This window comes from Mercenaria mercenaria, chromosome 17 (genome assembly GCF_021730395.1).
Source record: "Mercenaria mercenaria strain notata chromosome 17, MADL_Memer_1, whole genome shotgun sequence".
Classification (NCBI taxonomy): Eukaryota; Metazoa; Mollusca; class Bivalvia; order Venerida; family Veneridae; genus Mercenaria; species Mercenaria mercenaria.
Window position 1 is genome coordinate 21,875,616 of NC_069377.1, and position 18,993 is coordinate 21,894,608.

Sequence of the window (18,993 nt, forward strand, 5' to 3'; positions counted from 1 at the left end):
TCATCCGACACTTGATCCCCTCAAAAATGCCTTGAATGCTTTAGAACAACTGGAACTGGACTGACCCATCGAGGTCCTGAAAGTGGTAGTCTACCAATAAAATTGGTGTAAATATTGTTTCTTTTCAAATGATATTCAAGCAGCTGCTTTTTATTTTCAATAATCCATCCATTCTCTATCAGTCATGCATGCATCATCCTGTAACATGATTTTAACCTTTTTATCTATGTCAAAACTACACGTTTCCTTTGAAAGCAAGTCCCTTTTAAAGGTATATGAGCCATGCCATGGGAAAACCAACATAGTGGGTTTGCGACCAGCATGGACCCAGACCAGCCTGCGCATCCGCGCAGTCGGGCCAGGATCCATGCTGTTCGCTTTCAAAGCCTATTGGAATTGGAGAAACTGTTAGCGAACAGCATGGATCCTGACCAGACTGCGCGGATGCGCAGGCTGGTCTGGATCCATGCTGGTCGCAAACCCACTATGTTGGTTTTCTCATGGCGCGGCTCATATTCAGGTCAAACAGTGGACGAAAGATTGAAATCCGTTTTGTTTATTATTTTTCAGGCGTAGATAATAAGACAAACATATAATTATTACAACATGTTTGCGCAATGGTAAAAAATTTGCTAGCATTGCCTGCATATGCTAGATCAGGATATTACTGCAAGTTTCGAAGATATTTCCTTTTTCAATTTCAACTTTTACTAATTTTTATCACCTACTAAATACGTTGGTCAGATTCTTCATCAGATGCGGGGCCTCCCCGGTTAAGATCGTTGATTTCGAAACATTTGCTCTGAACCGCTGGATGTCCGAAACATCGTTTAGTGCGTAGATTTATTTCATGTGAGGAAGCCATTCAGCTGGCTTATGGATGTTCGGTATTCTACATAGTGAATTTTTTTTTATTTCATTTCAAGCTTATTATAATATATATCAGATAGAAAAATATCAGAACCACAACCGTTCTACATAAATAGATATTTGAAATTACCGACCACTGCTCCAACGTTCATCTTAATCTGATTAAGGCAAATCCCGATCAAAACAAAGGGTAATTTTTTCGCAACAAAGTTGAGTCTAAATGGTTAAATGGTACCTTATTAGCCATGTTTTAGCGAGTTAGCATTTATGTTCGACATTAAGTTAGTTTGAAATAAATATTCTCAAAGAAACATTTTTAAAAAAGTTGCGGATATCTTGAAAAATAAAACGATCGTACTTCCGTAGGCTAATAAATGAAAAAGTAACATGTAAACTCGCTCTTCAAGTTACTGGTATGTAAACCAGTTAAGGAGATAAATAGTTCAGTTGTGGAATGCACCTAATTGACATTGGCCTCATTATCCCCTAATGAAATGGATGATAGATAGAATGACAAACCATTGAAGGCGATAGCCCCCTTTAAATTTCATATTTGGTCCTAAGGATCTTTTTTATACTTATATCTGAGCATTAACAGAGATCGAATGCTATCAGAAGTTACGCATTTGAGACTAAAATTTTCGATATACATAACGTAGAAAATCATGTAGGTTTGGATCAAAATATTTCCACCATGTAGGATTCAAAGTCTTTTACTTAAATATTACTTCTTTAGAATATTTACTTCAAATGTATGAAGTCTTGATCAAATGTATTTAACATTACTAAATATATAAATTAAGTCTTCATATAAAGCTACATTCATTATTAAATGTAACGCAGTAACATTTAAAAACATACAGTTTTCGGTCGAGCCCGCTGGCGGTAAGCTCGGCATAGTTGTCACAATGGGGGTTCGGTGTATGTGCGTGCGTCCGTCCGTCAGTCCATGCGTGCGTCTGTCCGAGTTTGTCCAGGCTGTAACTTATCCATGGATCAATGGATTCTTAAATATCTTGGCACATATGTTTACCTCAATGACACGATGTGTCGCGTGCAAGAACCAAATTGGTAGCTTAAAGGTCAATGTCATACTTTGAGGTCAAAGGTCAAAACTTGGCGCTGTTTTGCGTGTGCTTGATTTTTTTTTTCGCTAGACTGATATGAAAATTTTGAAATTAAAGTAAGTTTTCATAATAGAAGTATACCGAAATATCACAATTTTGATGGCATTTTCACATATAGTAAACTAGTACAATGCAGATTGTAACGAAACTTCTCACACTTGTAAATTTACGAATTTTCTTCTATATGGTTACATAACATTTATCGGTCCGTGTGCTTATTTCTGAGCTTTATTCTATTTTTTACGTATAAATGACGTTACACAATCACTTCGTGCAACTATGAGATACTTGGTAGCTTTCACGATAATATTTTAATCTTTCCAGAAAATTTGTGCATTGATCTGAAAACATTATCGAAAAAAATTGTTGTTTTCAAGATATGCCTTTTTATTTCCAGGCTACTTTTGTTTTGTTTTGTTTTGTTGTTGTTGTTTTTTTGTTTTTTTCAGAAAACTTCGCTCTATCAAGATAACTTTTTAAAGTATCGCGATATCTACCTATCTATCTCCTGGCAGAAATATGCCACCATAGATTCATTCATTGTCATTTTGTTTTTCTTATCATTTTATTGCTGTTTATTTTGTTGTTGCCAGATGCCCTTAATGGATCTTGACTTTATCAATAAACATGTTACTTGGAAATTGACTGCAGATCAAAGGACATCTGATTGTATTTGGCAAATAATTACGTCTTTATAACGTTATCAAATGCTACATATTCGTATCTGACATCTACTGATCTAACCCAAACTCCAGTTCCGACTTAGAAGCATATAATTTGCTCAAAATCATTTGAAACAATATGGCCTCGCATCAATAAGTACAGAGAGACTGCCGACTGTCAAACGGATATCGGAGAAAAAGAACATCTATGATACGGTTATTACAGTTCGATATGTAGAACACACTTCAAGTCAGGAGTTTCTAATCCCGGCAAGGTGTACGTTCTCTGTGATGCACTGGACCTAACGTTGATCTTCTCCGGTACTTTGTACTAACAAACTACTAAAACAGCAAAATAAATAAATATCTGGGTCTGAAATCACCAGTGGTGTTTTGACACTGACTGTTCCAAGGCAGTGTCTGTCTGCATTCCTTCGATGCATCCTTGTGTAAATGTTGATCATCCACACACCCATATATAGACAGGTTGATGCGTTCTTAGAACGCGGGCTATTTCGGTTGGAGCTTTGTGCTTTTTTTCAACAGAAACATGGTCACATTCAACGAGTAATTCCACTTTACATTCCACTGCATTGTGGATGTAACAGTCTATGTCGATGTCCAACCAAGTACAATGGGAAACATAAATAAAATTCATTTTTATTCGAATTAAATATTTACAAATCAACTCAATATCAGTATCAGCAATTTAAGTATTTCGAGATTGAAAACATGAATTTTTACATTACTCAAGGCCAACCAAATGATCTGACACTGCTGCTGATATTTCAATAGATGTACACTGTAACAGAAGATTATTTAAGACTCAATACAACATTGCGACATATTTTTACATACAGAAGAGTATTACAGAATCCTGAGCATAGACAATTGACTATTACTGTAATATACATTCAAAGGCCACTACCCTCAATTATCACTTGGTCAAATGTAACTGGGTCTCAACCTTGAAATCTTCAGTGCAGGAAGTCATACACTATTTCAAACCGTACAGAAACCTAAATAATTCTAAAACTTAACCCACCTTTTTTTGCAAATCCAACAGTATCTTCTTTAATCTTATACGCTATACATGTCATTTTTTCAGCCAAGTAGCATCATCTGACATATTGTTTATGAAATGAATTATATTTAAGAAATTGTTTTGAACAAGAAATCAAAAATGAAACCATACTGATCAGTTCAGATAATAAATATACGAATGTATTACATGTATATCTAGACTGTATACGTTAACATGTAAATGAACAGTTAAATAATACTTCTCCATGCTTGTGAGACTTATATGAACAATTGATCAATTTGGATTTTACGAATTTGATTAAAACCTTACTGGCAGTCACTTCCGTACTTGCATGTCCTCAAACGTTGTTTCTTTTGTACTTTTAAACTCGCAAATTAGAAATTAGAATTATTCAAACAATAAAACCTTTCTGAAAAGTATTATGGATAAAATGTTTTTTGCGTTTTTTTGCCGATATATTGTCAGAAAAAGTTGACTTTAGAAAAACAACATTGTTAAGATATATTAGGGTTTCTGAAACATGATCACGAACTTATAAGTCTAACATAGTTATCTGATATTCCATAAAGCACAAATTTAACACAAGAGGGTCATGATGACCCTGGATCGCTCACCAGAGTAATATGTTTCAAATGTCAAACTGATGATTTTTAGAAATTTTTTGGAAAATTTTCCGACGTACAATAAAGTAACCCCTGGGGCGGGGCCAATTTTACCCCGGGGTCATGATTTGAACAAAGTTTGTAGAAGTCTATTAGGCAATGTTACATATCGATTATCTAAGATCTAGGCCTTCTGGTTTATTTTAAGCAAATTTATGAAGATTTCCCTACGTACAATAAAGTAACCCCTAGGACTGGGTCAATTTGACCCTGGGGGGTCAAGATTTGAATCAATTTTGTAGAGGTCCACTAGGCAATGCTACATGTGAATTATCTAAGCTCTAGGCCTTCTGGTTTATTTTTAGAAAATATTGAAGATTTTTCTATGTACAACCAAGTAACCCCATGGGGCTGGGCCAATTTGACCCCGGGGGTCATGATTTGAAGAAATTTTGTAGAGGTCTACTAGGCAATGCTACATGTCAAATATCTAAGATCTAGACCTTCTGGTTTATTTTTAGAAAATGTTTGAAGATTTTCCTATGTAAAATCAAGTGACCCCTGGGGCGGGGTCAATTTTGACCCTGGGGTCATGATTTGAACAAATGTTGTAGAGGTCCACTAGGCAATGCTGCAAGTGAAATATCTAAGCTCTAGGCCTTCTGGTTTATTTTAAGAGTATTTTTGAAAATTTTCATATGTAAAATCAAGTGACCCCTAGGGCGGGGTCAAAATTTGAACAACTTTAGTAGAGGTCCACTAGGCAATGCTACATGTCAAATATCTAAGCTCTAGGGCTTCTGCTTTTTGAGAAGAAGATTTTTTAAGGTTTTCCTATGTAAAATCAAGTGACCCCGCCCCAGGTCAAATATCTAAGCTCTAGGCCTTCTGGTTTATTTTTAGAAAATATTGAAGATTTTTCTATGTACAATCAAGTAACCCCATGGGGCGGGGCCAATTTGACCCCGGGGGTCATGATTTGAAGAAATTTTGTAGAGGTCTACTAGGCAATGCTACATGTAAAATATCTAAGATCTAGGCTTTCTGCTTTATTTTTAGAAATTTTTTGAAGATTTTCCTATGTAAAATCAAGTGACCCCTGGGGCGGGGTCAATTTTGACCACGGGGTCATGATTTGAACAACTTTAGTAGAGGTCCATTAGGCAATGCTACATGTCAAATATCTAAGGGGTAGGGCTTCTGGTTTTCGAGAAGAAGATTTTTTAAGATTTTTCTATGTAAAATCAATTGACCCCTGGGGCAGGGTCAATTTTGATCCCGGGGTCATGATCTGAACAAATTTGGTAGAGGTCCACTAGGCAATGCTTCACACTAAATATCTAAGCTCTAGGTCTTCTGGTTTTTGAGAAGAAGATTTTTAAAGTTTTTTCCTTTCGGTTGCCATGGCAACCAGAGTTCTGCATGGAATTCAATTCTTTGAACAACTTTTGTAGAGCTTCACCCAAGGAACATTCCTGTGAAGTTTGGATGAAATTTGCCTGGCGGTTTATGAGGAGATGTTGTTTGAAGTAGAAGTTTACGGACGACGGACGACGGACGCCGGACGGTGAGTGATCCATATAGCTCACCCTGAGCCTTTGGCTCTGGTGAGCTAAAAATGCACCGAACATGTCGGTATGAACATTCTGTTTTTATACTGCAGAAATTGGCATAATGCATGCAACTATAATAATAGTTTTCCGTGGCAACAGACGGAAAACTGGGAATAGCACAACTCTTTCATACAAATAAGCAATTATAAAATAATAATACTTAAATCAAAAAATATAATTGTTATTTTGCAATGTGAAAATACCAGATATGCATGTATTATTCTAATATTCAACGACAAAATATGGAGAAAAAAACATGAAATTAAAATATCTGTTCAATATTTCCAATTATATACATAAATGATGCTACATATTGATATGGACAAGAACGGTTAATCGAAACACCAAAAAAACACAAACTATCCAAAATAAAATACAAATCAAAGGCAAACAAATTCATCATGTATATACGCTGTTTTTACATTTTGTAGAATGCTAATGAAATATTTTACACTCCCATGAATTTCACCATTGGAGTTTCTTTGAAAATGACCACAGCCTCAATAAATTAAATTGAATTCTTTCCGTTATATATCGGAATATATGTTTAAGATATGTTTATACAAGATTTATTTATAAATATTATCATGTTATTAATTAGCCAGTATATCTTGTGACTACCTGCGTTGTTGAAAATAATAATCATAATAATCAAGCATTGAGGTAGTTTATAGACATATGTTTGAATGTGTGCATGTCTTCCGCTTTACAATTTAAGAATTATGTAGATGCTTAGTGATTTACAAAAGATATGTATCTTTAGCTTTTATTTTCAAGTATTCTGTCGATTCCAAGCTTTTCAGCTTTTTTACTTGTAAGTTGGTTTTGGATTGTTTGGTGTAGTGGTGTTTTACGGTTGACCAGACAAGAAAAATACTTGTTTTACATTATCCACAATATATCTTATAAACAATGTAAAACAATTACCCTGAAAAAAAAAACACCACTACACCAAAACCATGTGTGTTAACAAGGTTAATTTACATTTCAATATATAAGCATGATTAATTCAATGAATAACAGTTATGAATAAAACATAATTTCACGAATATTTACAATAAACTAAACATACAAATTAAATACAGATTAATGGCTTTAAAACTAGCTGACAACTCTTGCGCATGTACTTAAGAAATATTTTATTTTCCTGATATTTTTTTGTTACCAGTAACAAAGGGGAAAACTTTGTTTAAACTGAATTTGATGTAAAATGTCTATCCGACAAGACAATGAGAAATAGCACATATTTATAACAATTTTGAACTTATGTAGAATGTTGATATATTCGTTATTTCATATCATTGTTTTAAAAGTGTTTCAAATTGAATTATTTCTTTGACTCTTCTGACAGGGGTACTTCTCTGCAAATATAGTCGCACTCGACAAAACTGGCAAAATTATGTTAAGTTATCGGTAGAATGAGCCAATAAAAATATACATTATATAGGGATTTACATATATAGTGAAACACAAAGGCCGCTGTCATTAAATGTATTTTCAATACGGTAAACAAATCATTGTTGAAAAAAAATATAAGCGAGCAACTTTAGTAATCAAGATCAATTTACATAACATAAGAAGAGCTGTTGGAGGACAGCAACCCTCGACTATTCAACAGCCTTGAAAATCGAATGAATATAAAAGTTGTGAAAAGGGGCATAATTTTGCAAAAATGCAAAACAGAATTATGGAACCTGTGCTTATCAAAGTGGACAATTGTGTGAAGTTTCAAACCATTCCCATTAGTTGGTATTGAGCTATCACCTGAAATATAAAACTAAACTAAACTAAATATTGCTAAGTCGAAAAAGGGGCATAGTTTTGTAAAAATGCAAAGTAGAGTTACGAACCCTTTTCAATGCATGTCCACAAGTGTGTAAAGTTTCAATCCATTCCCATCAATGGGTACTGAAATACCAGCTTACATACAAAAACTTAACCAAAAGTCGTAAAAGGGGTATAATTCTGTTAAAAGCAAGAATGTTATGGATCCTGTGCTTTATAACTCATTTCATCACACTGAATAAGTGTGTGAAGTTTCAAGATGAATGGCTACTTAGATACCATCTTAAGTACATGTACATATAAAAACTTAACCAAATCGGGACGCCGACGCTGCCGCACGGGTGAGTGCATTAGCTATACCTATTCCTTAAAACACACATTTAGCATTATACTCGGGCAATCAGTTATAACAGTTATCGACTCGTAAATGGTAAACTATTGATAGTGAAATGTTGTATGGGTTTGTTTATAGAATAGAATAGATTATAACATGCCATAGGATAATTGCTGGTATGGTTTTTGTAAGCTCATAATAAAGAGCATATAATTCTTTTTCACTCAGAATATTTTCCATTCCCATACATCAGCGGTTCAAGTACTGAAATAAGGAACCGTGGCAAACCCCTGGTACGTGAGAATAAATGTTTTCACGAGTTTTAGACTCTTAACTAGTCGTGAATTTTGAATTTACCAAAGAAATTTCAATATAGCCTGTTTTTATTGAAAGATGAAAAAATACATATATTTAGTAAATATGTGCACTTAGCTATTGTTTTACACCGAATAAACCCTAAAAGGTCGAATTTGAAATTTTTAAGTACCATCTCTACTGATAACACCAGATAAACATTAAGAATATTTCTATTAATGCTTACATGCATAAAATACGTTAACAATCAAATGTAATGATTAGGAAGTATTAATTACAAACATTGCATTATACATGTACAACTAAAACCGATCGTAGGACATACATTTGTATACAAAAATCATCCCATATCATAAAATCTGGATAATAAGTCGATTTTGAAAATCAGTGCCAAAATTAAGCTAATGATTTAGTTAGCTAAGTTATTGAAGTTTTCTATAGGCATATATTAGATATCTGCCTGATTGATGATTCGTTCGGAATACGGTTACAAAATTATATAGAATAAACATTTTAATTTTTAACATACAAGTTCTACTAGACGAAGCGTAAAATATTATCTTCATAAATATGAAACACAGCAATATCAGTTTTTATTAAATTAGTAAAATAAATACATTCAATGATAGAATTTCTCTAATTTCTAACTAGATAATAAAATAACCCGCGGCTTATTATCGAACTTTTATGATATTGTCCGTAAGTATTGACCTGGCACTCATTAATCTTCGCCAATATTTTTGCGCGTTTTCGTTATTTCACGTGATATTCGTGTCCTGAAAATATCTACATTTATCAAAATAATCAATTTAGAGAACCAACGGCACAGTGGTGTAGTGGTAAGCTCTCCGACTTGAAAACACGTTACCATGGGTTCGAATACTTTACTAACCATTTTTTAAAGTATAATTCCTTGTGTTTGTATTTGTATCTATGATTATATATATTTTTTATGAAACATTGCATTTCGTATCGCTAACAACTGTTCTTTGAATTGTCCGTTGAATGAATGAATGAATGAATGAATGCTTGTCCGGTCCTGAAGATTTTAAACGACATTTTGTAGAACGGTTTTATGTACGTAGAAGAATGGTAATCGATAGTAGAGTATTTCATTGATAAAGCATGAAAGTGTGACAAGTTTCCGTCGTTTACAGATAAAATCATTAAAAAAAAAAACAATTTGGTCAGACAGAGGACTCCAACACTCAACCCTGAGATTAATGGCAAAACGCTTTGTCCGCACAGCTATACCTGCATATGATACGTGATGGTATATAATTGACTTTTCAATAGTTATATCATTGTTTGGGTTCGGACACCGAAAATTAATTTACGGAAACATACGGAATATTCATGAGTGCCAGGTCAATACTTACGGACAATAATATGCAGCACTAGTTTGTCACATGTAAACAAACACAAAAAAAGTATTCATGATCGACTATACTGCAAAATTTGATTGTAGTATATAAATTAGTGAAATTAGAATAACAAGTTAAGACAATTTGAAATGAAACCATGGCAGTCATACGAATCGTTTTTGCTTTTTTTTTATCAGCAATTATATATGTCAATAACAGATTAAAGCACTGTATTCCACAGAAACGTTTCGAAAACGGGGTAACTTGAAATCATATAATATCACTTAAAATTTGTCCCTCCGTAAAGAATGGCAAAATCTGTTGAAAATGCAAACAAGTTGATGCTTATTTATAGACATATAATGGAATTACAACAGTGACGTTTGGGTTATTTTTCAAGCTTAACAACATTCAGCAACTGACATAGTTGTCAAAGGTATACATATAAATAACATTGATATTATTATATGCAATGTACATTATATTTTTCAAGGGGCGGATCTCAGGATATTTGTCGATTTTTATAATTTCAAATGAAACTGTTAGGAAAAGGTAAACACAAAATAGCTCAGTGTGTTCTAGATAGTATACATAATAAAACTATCCACTCCGTCTAACAGTAGAAAATATGTAAAATTAAATTAAAATAATTTAACGGTATTTTATTTTTATATAAGACAAGACTGAAAAATTATGAATTTAGAAAATATAATTTCATGACAATTGATAATTATTCTGATCCATGTTTTTGTGCATCTGAGGGAATGCCCTTAAATCTATGTACCGTTATTTAAAAGTGTCTTTATCCATTCAATACAATTATTTCCAACACTTTTTAACAGCTTAAATAATAATGCGGTCAGCAAAAATTATACATGTATTTTCATTCATAGTTGTTTCCATTTGTCTAAATACAATCCATGGTTAGTGATAAAAGTAATACTGACTCGACAGCGGAGTCAAAACACATATTTACCTACATGTGTGACGGCATAACGTTGTGACGTCAAAAGGGTTAAGTCGTGCACACTTAAACACCATAACACAAGAAAAATACCACGGTTTCGTCAAAATGATGATTTATCAACCGTGGAAAAGTGATATCGCCCTCGGTCAAAATCTTTTTTTCTCGGGGGTCGATAAATCCTTATATATTAAATATTCTGTACTGTGCACTATACATTATGATTGTGTGTATATTAAAGTCAGTTTCAGGTTCCGTTTCATTCTCACTTATCCTTTACTATTAATCTCAAGATTTCAAACAAGATTTCTAAAGTTCCCATACGCTTCTTTTGGTATCTTTTGTCGAAAACTTAGTTCCAATTAACATAATCCTTAATCACCATCTCTGTATCCGTATAATCAGTTTGTTTTCTACTTAATGAAATAATACCGTAAATAAAAGAACATTTTTTAGAAAACCACAGTTAATGAAATTACTAAATCTTCTTCCTCCACGGATCTTAACAGCCCCATAATGGAAGCAAGATAAGTGCTTCCTTAAAGTTATGTACTAGTATACTAGTAAAATTTGCCAACTATTCACTTTCCCTGTTTCACTGTGTAATATGTACAATTTAATAGCATACCTAATATACTTTGACAATTTTGTTTTGCATCTATCTCTGTCCGCCATACCATTCAACGAAATTTCAAGCCACGTGCGTGCCTTCTTAGATACCATCAATGAGATCTTTCAGAATGTCATCATCAATTGTAATGAATCCTCTGCATTCTTGGATGATACTAACCAGCACATCGAGTGTCGCTTTGTCCGCTTTTCGAGTTTTCCATCTTTTTAGCGACTCGTATATCTTTGAAGCGGTGGTTGCTTTATCAAGACAAATATGTTCAATCTCAGCATCTGGAATATCTAACTGTCGTGCCAGGAATTCCCAGTCCTTCCCAATTCCTCGTGATAACTTACTTAGTTCTTTTTCTGTCAGCTGCCGTATCGGTAGGTCACTATGAGCAATTTCGGGTTTAAACCATTCATGTATAACATCTTGTATGACTAGAGAATGACTTGCATGGTCAGGGCATGCTATTTTTGTCTTCCTACATCTTTGTAGTGTGTCAAGATCATGCACGTTCAAACTTCCTTTACAGTCATGTTCTTTGTCATAGCATCTGACCAATTTTGAAGTTTTTTTCGTTTCTTGATGTTCAGAATCAATTCTGCGAAATTTATTCAACTCTTGTTCTATCACCATCTCCACAAAACGTCGAAATATATCACTGTTGAGATTACAAACTCCATCCGGGGGACAAAGACTGACCACAAGTAGTTCAAGGGATTTTTTCTCAAGTATCAGCAACCCTGCATGATCAAATGTTAGTTTGCAAGCAGCAACATTTTCGTATATCAAAGGATTACCTTTGAATTCAAGGAGAGGCCATTTGGCAAGAACGGCAGCAGTTACTCGACTGAAGACTGTAGCGAGAACCGTGTCAAATTCAAAAACATATCCCAGAGATGTTTTGGTGTATTTTTTTCCTTTCAAGAAGGCACAAATAGTAATGCTATCAGACTTTCTTAAAAGGCTTGGTACGATGTAAAATCCAAGTTTCCGCGACTGGATAGCAACACTGCTGTCTTCGAATTCTAAAGCTTCTGCTAGTATTCGGTGCTTTTGTAAGAAAAACAACAGTACATCTTCGAACTTCAAGAATACAGTATTCGGATCTTTACCCCAAAGTGCACGCAAAAGTTCCTTTTCTAGAATTGCCTCGTTACAAAGTTTGTTCCACAGCTTTCTTAGACTTGGATCAACCCGACAAAACTTCTCAGCCGTGATGATACATTTAAACGCATCAATAAGGAATTGTGGTTCTAGCACAATATAATTCGTATTTTCGCCTTCGCTGTCAAAAAAGAAAAAATTTCCCTTTTCATGATGATACTGCAAGAACAATTTTATTTGCTCCTCCGAACCAACGGGTATTTCATTTTTACTATCGATCTCTTGTACTCTTGCCAAATCAACGATTTTCAAATGACGTTGTTCTTTCAAGCTACTTTCTAGCGGGATCCATCGAGCAGGAATGAAACGTTCTGTCGTCTGTTCACCAGCAACTTCCGTGACTGCTGAGCGAATGAAGTCTAAAGTTGTTTCGCTGGGCTTTGTGTTTGAAACAGGAAAATGAATTTTTTGTATGTGATAAGCAGACTTACTACCTTCAAATATTTTTCTCACTTCGTCAAATCTTTCATCCACGTCATCTTCATTTTGTAGCTGGTCTAAATGTGTGCCGACTAGAAAAATAGGTGGTTCTGTTGCCTGATCATTTCCAGCAAAGGTGTGTACAGAGTCGACCCAAAACTTTAAGTAATCTTTCATCGTTTTCCTCTGCTGTTTCACAGGACATTCGTCATCCTTCACTTGCCTATCAAGGTCTTGGGCAATGTTAAATACAAGGAGGTATACTGCTTGTCTTGAATGAAACAGCTGATGCGTAGCGTAGTAAACAAACTGTCCTCCAAAGTCCCAAATACTAATATGTAAACGGTCTTTCTCTGACAAATCCCTTCTCCGTTCAGCCATCTTTATTTCCTTTGCAAATTCAATTGACTGCGGAGTCGGGGCTTTGGAACGATTTATGCTGGCTTTTGTAGGCTCAGCCCTAGTAGAGCCCGAAGGTGTCGAGATATCAAGTTTTTCTCTGTGTACTACTTGTTTACTTGTAGTTTTCTTTTCGTTGTTTTGACCCTGACTTTCCTTAAGTTTTACATTTTTAAAAGAATACTCTGGTTCCGCTTGGACAATTTTTACATCTGCATCACACATAACATTTTCAAAATTAGACTTTTGCTTCACGCATTTGATATCAGAATTTTTGTCACTTATTTTGCTTTTATATGTGTCCAAAGAATGATCCATTGCAACTGATACGAGTCTTTTCACACTTTCAGTTGATATATCATTGTCTTCCTTTTTGTTCCAGCATTTAGATCCATTCTGACTGTTACAAATACATATATCTATTCCGTTTGTAGATTCCACATCTTCTATTGACTGTCCTGTTAAACATTTAACGAGAGAACTCTTTCCCTGACCATAACAACCTATCACCATTACTCTCACATTTTTGTCCTTCTCTTTTCCCTGAAGGATGGCCGTCTCATAAAGTTCTCTTGCTCGAGGATCGTTTGCAAAATGAAATGAAGCCATGTTATCTGAAAATTAAAAGAAAAGAATAAATGCATCTTTTTTAGTTACAAAATCTACGTTTTTAAATAAATTTACACGGCATCTTAGAAGTCACATAACAGCCGCTTTATACAAACTGTCAGACAAACGTATTTCTGATCCCTAAATTCTGATAATCATGTAAGTTATATTAGGTTACTGTTTAAAGACATATATGAAGATATTTCCATGTTTTGTAATTGTACGTCTAAATGAATTTAATCAAGCTGATAAACTGTTCATCTATGGCAATGAAAGCGAAGTAAATTATGATCGTCTTTTTTATCATTTGTAGTGTGAAACGCCACACCGTCACAGTGATAGTTCATATGGCGACTTTCAAGCTTTTGGTGAGGATGAAGAAAAAATAAGGTACCACTAAATGGAATTTCATTCAGGTATGGGTAGGTACCTGTATAGAACTGCAGACCTTTCGTAAGCTGACTGGTCTTTAAGGTCTTGGCCGAACTTATTTTGTATATAGAGGATATTTGTTTTTTTAGTGAATATGGAATATATCTCACTGAGGTGAGAAAATTTCAAATATTTTCATGAGCGCACAGCGCGAGTGAAAATGTGAAAATTTTCTCACTTCGAGGTGAGATATATTCCATATTCACTCAAAACAAACACATTTTCTTTTTATTTTATGCTTAATTACGTTGAGATGTGCATTTTACAACAAAGTTTAATCTCAGCGCGGGAAACAGACGCTCGTAAACGGACATGATGTCAGACGTGGTGTGACTTCAGAAAGACGCACACGACATAAAGTTCCATTTTATTCTATTTTTTGCTGCATAAGGTTATGAAATTCTCACTAAGTAAAATAATTTGAATCGAGAAATATACTATAAAGAACAAAGTGCGACTACAATTTTCATCCTGTTTTAGGCAAATAATTTAAAATTTATACACAATGTACAGGTAGTTCGGCATTTGCAATGAGTGATATGCAGTGACTGATATGGATTATATCTCACTGTAAGACACAGTATTTCATCAGTTAGCATAAAATAAAAGAGAATTAATGGTCTAAAATTAAAAGTTAATACTGAAACACCAGTTAGTAGCGGTCTAAGCTTGGACTCACTTGAATTGTTTCAGGTTCATGGAATACATTCAATAATTTTGTATAAAAGAGCCAGTACTAAGGAGATTGAGAGTTTTGTACATTTTATTATCAGACAAACCAAGTCTATCAATGAATCGTCTATTATATATATATATACATATCCAACTATCCATGGTTGAGCAACTTCAGCAGTATTATGTATTATATGAAGGGAATATGCTTAACACGAAAATGGGTTCAAGCAAATGGAACTATTCGAAAGAACCAAGTAGGAGCGACCAAACAAATATTGACTGTAGCTCATTATGGGGCCTTGTTTCAAGAGGCTTAAATAAGACCTGTTGAAGTTAAGCTTATAAGCTTAGAAACCCTTTGCGCTGTCTTTAACCAGTTTTAACAATACTATCCCAGGCCATTCAACGTACAGTGCCAAATGTCATGTCCTTTACAGCAAATTACTTTTGACTTTTAGAATACTCTACTTATCGAGTAAGGGCCTCCGTAGCCGAGTGGTTAAGATCTCTGATTTCCACACACTTGTCCGTAATCGATGTGGGCTCGTGGCATTAAATTCTACATATGAGGAAGTCATCATACTGGCACAATGAATGGGTTCTACAAAGGTGCCCGTCCATAATGAAACAAGTCAAAGTTTTTCCGCCGCCAGAAATGTATATTCAGATCAGTCATAATGAATGCCCTTTTAATGGTCTCAAAAATAATTGGGGTCATCTGCAGGTCATGGAAATCTAAATATATTAAATTATATCCTAAAAAATCTAATATCTATAGTTTATGCAAACTAACCACACTTTCCTAACCAGAATCCTAACAAAAGTAATGTAAACACATTTCTATTTACTCATTTCTATCAAAGGTTATCCGCTCACTGAACAGCTGATTATTTGTTTACATGTTATGTACGCGGATACTGATGACGTCAAACACAACCTGTTTTTACAATTTAATATTATATACAAGAGGGTCATGATGACCCTGAATTGCTCATCTGAGTATATTGAACCACATGTTTCAAATGGCAAACTGATGCTAAAATGTTAGGAAGTAGATCAGTAGGTCACATTTATGGTCACTGAAAGACAGTTCAAAGATTCGTGTGCAAAACTGTACATGTCATCCAAATTTCAATGCTGGATCTTAAACTAGATTGGTCACAAGCAAAAGTTTACGCATGGACACACAGACGAGGTAGACCTACTGACCTAGTTTTTGACCGCAGTTGACCCAGTTTCGAACTTGACCTAGATATCATCAAGATGAATATTCAGACCAACTTTTATACAGATCCCATGAAAAATATCGCCTCTAGAGAGGTCACAAAGTTTTTCTATTATTTGACCTACTGACCTAGTTTTTGATGGCACGTGACCTCGTTTCAAATCTGAACTAGATATCATCAAAGTGAACATTCTGACCAATTTTCATGAAGATCCGTTGAAAAGTATGGCCTCTAGGGAGGTCACAAGGATTTTCTATTTTTAGAACAACTGACCTTGTTTTGAACCGAACGTGACCCAGTTTCAAACTTGACCTAGATATCATCAAGATAAACATTCTGACCAATTTTCATGAAGATCCATTGAAAAATATGGCCTCTAGGGAGGTCACAAGGATTTTCTATTTTTAGACCTACTGACCTAGTTTTGGACCGCACATAACCCAGTTTCAAACTTGACCTAGATATCATCAAGATAAACATTCTGACCAACATTCATAAAGATTCCATGAACAATGTGACCTCTAGAGTGGTCACAGGCAAAAGTTTACGCACGCACGGACGCACGGACGGACGACGGACGCTGCGCGATCACAAAAGCTCACCTTGTCACTTTGTGACAGGTGAGCTAAGAAGCATAGTTCCACAAATCTCCGATAATCGCGGTAATCCTACATCACCACCAAATTATAAAATACCACATGAAAGGTGAAAATTGTAGACAAAGGATCGTGTGAATAAGGTCACGGTTATCCGAGATGGTTGTAACTTACGGTGTGTTACGAAGACGGTCGAAACGTGTCACGTGACCCAAGATTTTTTCTTCTTTAAAAGAAGAATTATATATATATCATTATTATCATTTACGAACAAAAAAATTTGTACAGGATCGAAAACCTGTCACGTGACTTGCTCCATGTCCCACACGCGAAAATTATTTAGCTTACCAATAAACCCACCGCCTCCTGGCAGCGGGTAATAATGCACAGAAGGACGGACCCCTTGGTATTTCCTCCAACATGGCCTTAAACATTGTGACTCTGTTTGGTGGATAAGACCTGCTCAAGTTAGCGGACACTGTTATCTGTCAATGTTGGCAGACTTTATTTATTCAAGGACCATCACTAAAGGTAGTCTTAGAGGATAAAGCTGGTTATCGGAATTTGGCCGATATATTGTGACCATCTTCGGTGAACATTGTGTGGACGCAGCACACCGTAATTTATGGGCGTATATAAAGTTAAATATATTGATAGCATATGTACATTGTAACGAAATGAACAAAAGTGTACTTTTAATTAGTACAACATTTACTATAAACCATGTATTGCAGTGTCAGGGTAAGGAACACTTTTATTTCAAAAAAGTTTTAATTTCTGTTGCTGAAATTACAAACTTTCTTGTTCAATCGCTGTATTTTCCTAAACAATACCTGTTTAAACATTAGTCTAGAATTTTTGCGGATATTCTACCGAATACATATTATCTTTATTTGCTTTCTTTAATTCCCTTTTCGAGTATATCATCTCCTCACTTACGTGACTGAGGTCTGTGGCACCGTTAAATGTCGCAACACCTCTAAATGGCGCAGGTACCGTTAAATGTCGCAGGTTTGTCGTTAAATGTCGCAACCACAACTAAATGTCGCAAAATTATTTGCCGCTATTTATCGCATTTCCCAAGAAGTTGCCTACTCAAAACTAAGACATATATGAACAATTCCACTGTGTTTATTTGTCAAATATTATTTATGTATCTTCAACAGCAAAATAATATTGTGTTGGATTCAAGCTCGACGGAAGTCTTGTATACAACATTTTGAATTAGGTCCAGCGTTTTCTGACATGAAGTTTTCACTACATAAATACGGGTTGGTAATGACACTGTATGTTTGGGGTGGTGGGGGGTGGGGGCGGGTAGGGGTTGGGAAGTGTGTGAATGATGATACAGGCGCAAAACCAACAAATAGTAAAATCAAAGTAATGATAGTACAGTACTGATGGAAGGTGATTTATGTTAGTACGTGTATGAGAAGAATCCATTCCAAAAATGGCTCATTTGATAGTTAGAAACCCAATACATATAGAATTTGATTCGGCTAGCCATACTGCGCTTTAGTGATTTATACAGTTGCATTCAATGTGTGAAGTAAAGGCATGCAACCGATAGTTATTCGTAGCAAATTACTGCGCCGTTAGTATATATTCGAAGTATGTTGAGCTGTTTTTAGGTTGATACCGCGAAGTGGTTGAGACCTATAACTACCGTATTTCAGAGCTTCAAGAATATCATACTGACAGTTTTCACTTAAAGACAGATTAATCCGCCGTAAGGTTTTTACCCGTTGTTCAGGCTAATCGACAGATATTTTTATTGATATAAACTGTTCTCTGAACAATGTTCTACAGTCCGTTGATAATTTCATACGTATGTAAATACAATGAGATTAAAGAATGCGTCATTTCGCACGAACAATATGTTTTTAGGTCTGTTGACCCATCGATCATGGCTAATTTGAAAAGTAAAGGTGTATTCCTTTAAAACATTTCAGAAAACGCCGGAAGTGACCGAAACGCATGAAAATATGCCGATAAAAATAGTTCGAAACGTATTATAAAGATTTCTCTAATTTAGCCTTAATATTACATATTGCACTCGTCAGTAATAAAATAGCATATGATCTTAATCATTTTTTATACTTGTATATACATGCGATTCTTCAAACCTGTCCCGACTCCTACGCAGTGCTTCGAGTGACGTAGGAGTTTGCT

General features: G+C 34.9%; 1 protein-coding gene across 1 annotated transcript; it reads right to left on the minus strand.

The window, feature by feature from the left end:
- Window positions 1–3,313: 3,313 nt before the first annotated feature.
- LOC128549915 (probable serine/threonine-protein kinase roco6) lies at window positions 3,314–13,892 on the minus strand. Its single transcript, XM_053527693.1, has one exon. It carries the CDS (start codon window positions 13,890–13,892, stop codon window positions 11,394–11,396), a length of 2,499 nt encoding a protein of 832 aa, XP_053383668.1. The 3' UTR covers window positions 3,314–11,393.
- Window positions 13,893–18,993: the final 5,101 nt, after the last annotated feature.

Bases quoted from the DNA above. Each gene is read 5' to 3' on its own strand.
- LOC128549915 (XM_053527693.1), bottom strand. From the start codon at position 13,892: ATGGCTTCATTTCATTTTGCAAACGATCCTCGAGCAAGAGAACTTTAT.